Source organism: Octodon degus, unplaced genomic scaffold (genome assembly GCF_000260255.1).
Source record: "Octodon degus isolate 3935 unplaced genomic scaffold, OctDeg1.0 scaffold00178, whole genome shotgun sequence".
Classification (NCBI taxonomy): domain Eukaryota; kingdom Metazoa; phylum Chordata; class Mammalia; order Rodentia; family Octodontidae; genus Octodon; species Octodon degus.
The window spans coordinates 1,431,228-1,437,275 of NW_004524754.1; the positions used below are offsets into that span (position 1 = coordinate 1,431,228).

A 6,048-nucleotide genomic window follows, 5' to 3' on the forward strand; every position below is an offset into this window, starting at 1 on the left:
ACTTAAAGAACTGAACTAAGGGGCAGGTCCCCTAGAATGTTGTACTTAAAACATTGTACTTAGATTCCACACTGAAATTGGGATTAAAAGTGTCTTCCAGAGTCCATAATCCAGCTGGGTTAAGGCTTCTCAGCTTTGCTTCTTGGGGCGTTTTTAGTTTTTTCTTTCCAGGGCAGTGACAGATGGATCTTCTCAGGCTGAGGATTTGGCTGAACATGTGACCTAGGGAGGAATTTAATCTCAAGGTCAGAGCATGCCTACAAGAAGGCAGTAACATCCCATGCTCCTCCAGGAGGGCCTTGCCTGCATCTCTTGATGCAAACTGACCTCCCTTTGGGCCACAAATGATGTCACCATGATAACCAGGTGCTAGAGAGCCAGAGCTTGTACTTGGGAGGAAGAAAATCAAAACCCAGGCAAAAGAAAAACCTAAGATGGGAGAATATGAAAGTAAGTTACAAGGCACCTTCCTGGAATGAGCAGAATCTATGCTCAATGTTTGAGATCCTGCCCAGTGTAGCCTCCTTTTGTATTTCACTTTTTGTCCTTTGCAAATTGTAGCTCTCATTTTAGTTGTAATAGCATGCTTTTTAAGACTGAGGTAAAAACGATGGTTTCTGGGAACTGATGTTCAATTGATATCCACTATACCTGATGAGAGCAGGTTCTCCTCGATGGATTTCCTTGTGAGTTGTGTGTGATGTGAGAAAGGTAATGTGCACAGAGCATAGAGAACCAACACAATAGTAGGGGTATGGTAAATCCGTCAATTCTAGACTTGTTATTGGAGCAACAAGACTACGCTGTGCAGCATGGATTTCCAGTTGAGGTCTAAGTGGTAACCCACTGCTAAATGTCTTTGTTTGCCAGTGGATGATTTGTGAAGCTCTCTGGCCAAGTGTTTGCCCACCTGTACATGTTTTATCCATGTACTAGTTTTGCCCAATTTGCTACAGAATTGTCACCAATGCCGAGGTGTGATGTGTTTGGTAGATAGCAAAGCAGCCCCCTGAACTTGTTACACTCATGTCCTTCCCTCCCTTTTCCCAGGTCCTCTTGCCAAGCTCATCAATAATATTTAAGTTCCTGAGTCTAAGGGCAGCTTTTCCATTCCTGTATGTCCTGACCCCCCAGTAGTATTCAACTCAGCCTATTTTTCCTCTTGGAAACCCCTTCTTCTCTTAGATTTTGGAAGCCCACGTACTTCTTCTCTTTCTCTACTGTTCCTTTCATCTCTTTGTTGGTTCACTGTCTTTCTTCTTTGAACCAGGCGTCCTTAAATCCCAGGGAACTGGGCTGCACAGCAGGAGGCATGTGAAGACAAGCAAGTGAAGCCTCATCTGTACTCACAGACACTAGTCCTTCTCACTTACTCCTCACAGAGTTCTCCCTTATTGCTCCCATTGCTGCCCGAGGTCCAGTTCCTGTCAGATCTGCAGTGACATTAGATTTTCACAGAAGCCTGAATCCTAATATGAACTGTGCAAGCCAGGGATCTGGGTTGAATGCTCCTCTGAATCATCTTGAAACTATCCTATTTCAACTCCTGCCCAGTTTTTCCAGGGAAAGATAGTCTTCTACAAAATCTGTCCCTGGTGCCAAAAATGGTTGGCAACCATGGCTCTAAACATTAGAGTGCCTCAGGCCTTTTCTCTACTTGCCATTTCTTCTTTGGTGATTATATCCATAGTACAATGGTCATAAATCATCTCTTCTCCAGTAAATCCCAAATTTTCATCTCCACTCTGCACTCCCCTGAACATCTCCACTGGTTTCCCAAAGAGCATCTCAAAATAATATACCTTAAAGTGAATTCTTGGTTCTGCATGTCACAACTTGTTCTTACCACAATCTTCTTTATGTTGGTAAATGGTCTCACTGTTGCTCAAGTACTCAGGTAGAATGCTCACTTTTTTGCGTTCAGTCCAACAGTAAATTGGTAAGTAGTATAACTACTTCCCACTACATCTCTTGCCACACAACTGTTGTGGCCATCATCTCCTACCTGGACCATTCCAACAGCCTCCTGCATCCTCTACACTGTTGCTCTGTTCTCCATGCAGCATCTGGAGTGAACCTTCTATGGTTAGGAAAGATTGTGTGTCCTGCAGGCTGCCCATCCCCCTCAAAACTCTGATGATATACAAGCCACTGGTACTCTGTTAACTTTTGCTTCACGTTGTTCTCTCCATGCTTGTTCTATCCCAGGCACTCACTTTCTTTGATCTTCCTGGGACATACCATGGGCTTCTGGACCTTTGTACAGAAAGCTTGTTCTCCTGGCATGTTCGCCCCCTTCACTCTGGTCTCAGATTAAGTGTCACCTCCTCAGATAGGACCTTCCTACCAATCTCATCTAAAATAGCACTCTGCTGGTATACCCCTTCTCACAGACCTCCTTACATTTATTTATTTATTTATTTATTTATTTATTTATTTATTTATATTTGGTACATGGTCTCACTACCCAGCCTGGACTCATAGTGATCTTCCTGCTTTTGGCCTCCCCAGTGTTGGGATTATAGGTGTACATAACCACACCTGGTCTTAGTGGCTGGCTCAGTGTGCCCAGGTGCCAGGGGTGTGGTGCCAGGGATCAAACCCTGGTTCCTGTGCTTGCTTAAGCAGGCGCTTAGTCCACTGAGCTAGCTCACTGGCCCTCTTGGTTTTTATAACAATTATAATTCTTATATGATCTGTGTTTATGTTTGTTTTCTATACCATACATAAGCTCCATGACAGCAAGGACTCTGCTTTGTCTACTGCTGCATTTAGGGTTGGGGCAATACGTTGCATATAGAAGATGTTCAATGAATGCTAGTTAAATGAGTGAATGATGAAAAATAAGGGAATCAAGAAGGGTCTATTAGGTGTAGGATCGCCTCTGAGTGTGGCAGACATGGACTTTGCTATTGGGAGAAGGAAAAAGAAGTTGCTCTAGCTTCTTATCTTTGGATGTCTTCCTTGTAGATGTCTTATAAAACTTGTCTTAGAAGCTGGGCTAATGGGGATACAGTTAGGACTTGCTGCAATGGACAAAATAATCTAAACAGTTACTCAGCTTTGCCTTTAATGTGTCTCCTTTTTTTTCTTGCTTAGCTGCTGTATCAAGAATGGGCGCGCTATGGAGTGTTTTATAAGTTTCAACCTATTGACCTCATCAGGTAAGTTGTGGGCACTCTTGTGGGAGGACACTCACAAGGCAGATCCTCAGTAATAGCTGCGGACCCACTTATCCTTGGCCATCTGCTGTTGCAGCAGAAGGACCCGCTTTCCTTGTGTGGGATCCCATGTCCTGTGTCGTAAGCGCAGAGATGGGATAGGAAACATAGACCCTTTGACTTCCATCAAGAGGTCCTCCACAAGTGATCTCTCTTTCCTTGTCCAGGCTTTGAAAGTGGAAGAATTGCCTCTTACTCTTTTCCATAAACCTGTGACCACAGTGTGGGCCAATGGGACAGTAGTTCTGGTGGATGGTATGGGGTGCAAGCTGGCTTACCTAGTGAGGAATGTGGGTTCTTTATGACTTCTACACTTGATCTTGGCCAAAAGGCCAAGAAGTGATTTTTTTTATAGCTTGTGTTGCAAGGGTATGAGATGAGAGTGGCCCTGCATTTCCTTCCTTCTCTGCTGTCCCCAGAATGATGTTCGGTCGCTGGTACCTGAGCACTTTGCTCAGTTTCTCACTCATGAAAGGCTTTTGAAAGAACGTAGAAGAATGCAATACATGTGGTTAGCTTAAAATGGGTCAGACTTAGAAATCCATTATGCTCTCAGAGATCCACCACTTTCCTGGCTGGAACATTGGTAGGGACCGCTGGGAAGAAGGAAGATGTTGGGATGAGAATACAGACCTGAGCTCTAGTCTAGAGCTGGGCACTAGGTGCTGTGGGTTCTCTGGTCCAGCTGCATTTGTTCTTTGGCCTTTAGGGTCCTGATTGCCATAAATTGGGGATTTATGCAGTCACTTGCTAGAGCATGGTCATTTGGACAAGGTGGGTAACTGAGCTCAGGTGAGGAGACTGTGACAGACCTGATGGTCTTGTAGCCATTGAATCACCATGGTTCTCCTAGTGAGCTAACTCGCCTACAAGTGCAGAGAGTGTTCTTGGCTGGCTTCCTTGGGCTGGGATTGTGAGGGAGGGTAACCATCTAAAGGACTGAGTCTATAGGGAAGAGTTCCAGTTTTTTTCTTGCCATAAGAAGGAGCGGGTGGGCCAGCGTTCAGGCAGGTTCACCTCCTATGCTGAGATGTGACAGGCCTCTCAGAGCACGGTATAAAGCAGATGTTGGTTCCAGCTGGGGACCTTAGGCCTGGGGGCTGGGTTATGGGACTGCCATGACCCAGGGGCCTTACCTAGTAGCTCTGTTCCCTGGCTGCCCTTTTGCAGAATGGGCCACCAACACTGTTCTTGGGGTCACACCAGGGCTGCTTCCTCCATTCTTGTGGGCTTTGATGTCTCTCTTTGGATCTCAAGTGGCCACCCACCTCTGTCGCCTGTTTTGTCCAACTACCCACTTGTTTTTTTTAAAGCATGAATAAAAATAAATTATTTTTTTATTCATGCTTTAAAAAAACAAATGCCAGAGAGGAGTTCTGTATTTTCCCTAAAGCCTTCAGGGAACTTGCCTGCCAGCGAAGTGGGAAATGACTCCAGTGTGCACTGAGGTTTAGCTACCAGAACAGCCTCACTTGCAGAGAATTTTGTTTGGAGCAGAGCTCTGTTCTGCGGCCTGGCGAGTGTGAAGAGCTCAGCCCTGTCTAGACAGGGCACAGGAGCTGGAGCAGTGCCCATGGCCTTCCAACCCCTCACACGGCGGGCGATTGGGGTGCTCCTGCAGTCCCAGGGCTAGGCCGGTGGTGGGGTGCTGGGGGAGGAAGAGAAGGCTGAGTCCAGAGAGGCAGGGGAGATGATCTGGGTCCTGGGGAGGGTGTGGAGGAGTGGGACAGAGCATCCTGGACTCAGCGGCATAAGGAACTGCTGAAAAGAGAAGTGAGGATGGTAGAATGAGGCTAGGGCCTACATGAGCAAGCAGAGACTGGACACTGTGCACAGGTGCCTGCCAAGCTCATGAAAAGACTGCTGGGTGCAGTGAGCAGGACCCAGCTCCTGGCACTCAGCAAGCTCCACACTGAACTCGGCCTTTTCCACGTTACTTCCTCTCCCAAGAATGGCCCTGGCTTGCTGGCTTCGGTTCTGTGAAGGCCTCTTCTTCTTCCTCCTTATCATCGTCCCACAGCCACGAGGCCTCGGGATCCTCGTGGTTTTCTCTCCCTCCCTATCTGTGAGTGATTCTTCAGCACCATTTCTTTCTGCATTCTCTCCTCCATCTTTCCTTTGCCTCTCACAAGGACCCACCTGGCCCACTGAGCGCAGGCTGTGGCTTCTCTCTTGGAATCACCCTGGCGTCCATGCTGTGACAGTGTCGCTCCATCTGTGCACAGGAGTGTGAACTGTGCCTCTGTGCACCACACACGCATGCCGCGCTCCTGTGGTCTGTCTTGAAAGATGGCCAGAAGCAGGGTAATCTTATCCAAGTTGGATCTGATAATTCATGCCAATACATGGCCAAGTGTTTCCCACCTATGTTCCTCATCTTAGCACCAGTGTTCTGTCCCTCCTCTGGGCTCCTGGTGCCCTTCCCCTGGGGCCATTCCTTAGCACATCTGAGAACACTTGCACGAGCAGTTCAGTGGGTGAGAGAGCTAGTTGCATGCGCAAAGCCTAGGACTCATCCTTCTTCTAATCTTGAGTCTTGGGGCCTCGGGCTCACTGCCTGAAAGGAGCAGGCCAACAGAGTGGACAGGCATGGTGCCGTTCCCCACAGCTCTTGCCCCAGTTCCCCCAGCTGCACCATCATTCATGCCCAGCAGGCTGCACTGTGAGACTGCTGATTGCTCCTGCCCAGCCCAACAGAACTGTGAACCCTGCATCCCAGCTGCCCTCTAGAAACATTGGACTGGAAGACAGACAGACAGAGAGCAGCACATTTTGTGGGGGGAGGGAGAGAGAGGGAGAGAGAGAGGGAGAGAGAGAGAGAGAGAGA

General features: G+C 47.6%; 1 protein-coding gene across 4 annotated transcripts in view; it reads left to right on the top strand.

Moving 5' to 3' along the window:
- Positions 1-6,048, top strand: part of Ano2 (anoctamin 2) — a 372,934-nt gene that overhangs the window by 120,702 nt on the left and 246,184 nt on the right. For all 4 annotated transcript variants that reach the window (XM_012517437.2, XM_023703730.1, XM_023703729.1 and 1 more), the window contains one exon: positions 3,100-3,164. In XM_012517437.2, coding sequence (XP_012372891.1) covers positions 3,100-3,164 — 65 coding nt within the window. The remainder of the gene's footprint in view (positions 1-3,099; positions 3,165-6,048) is intronic.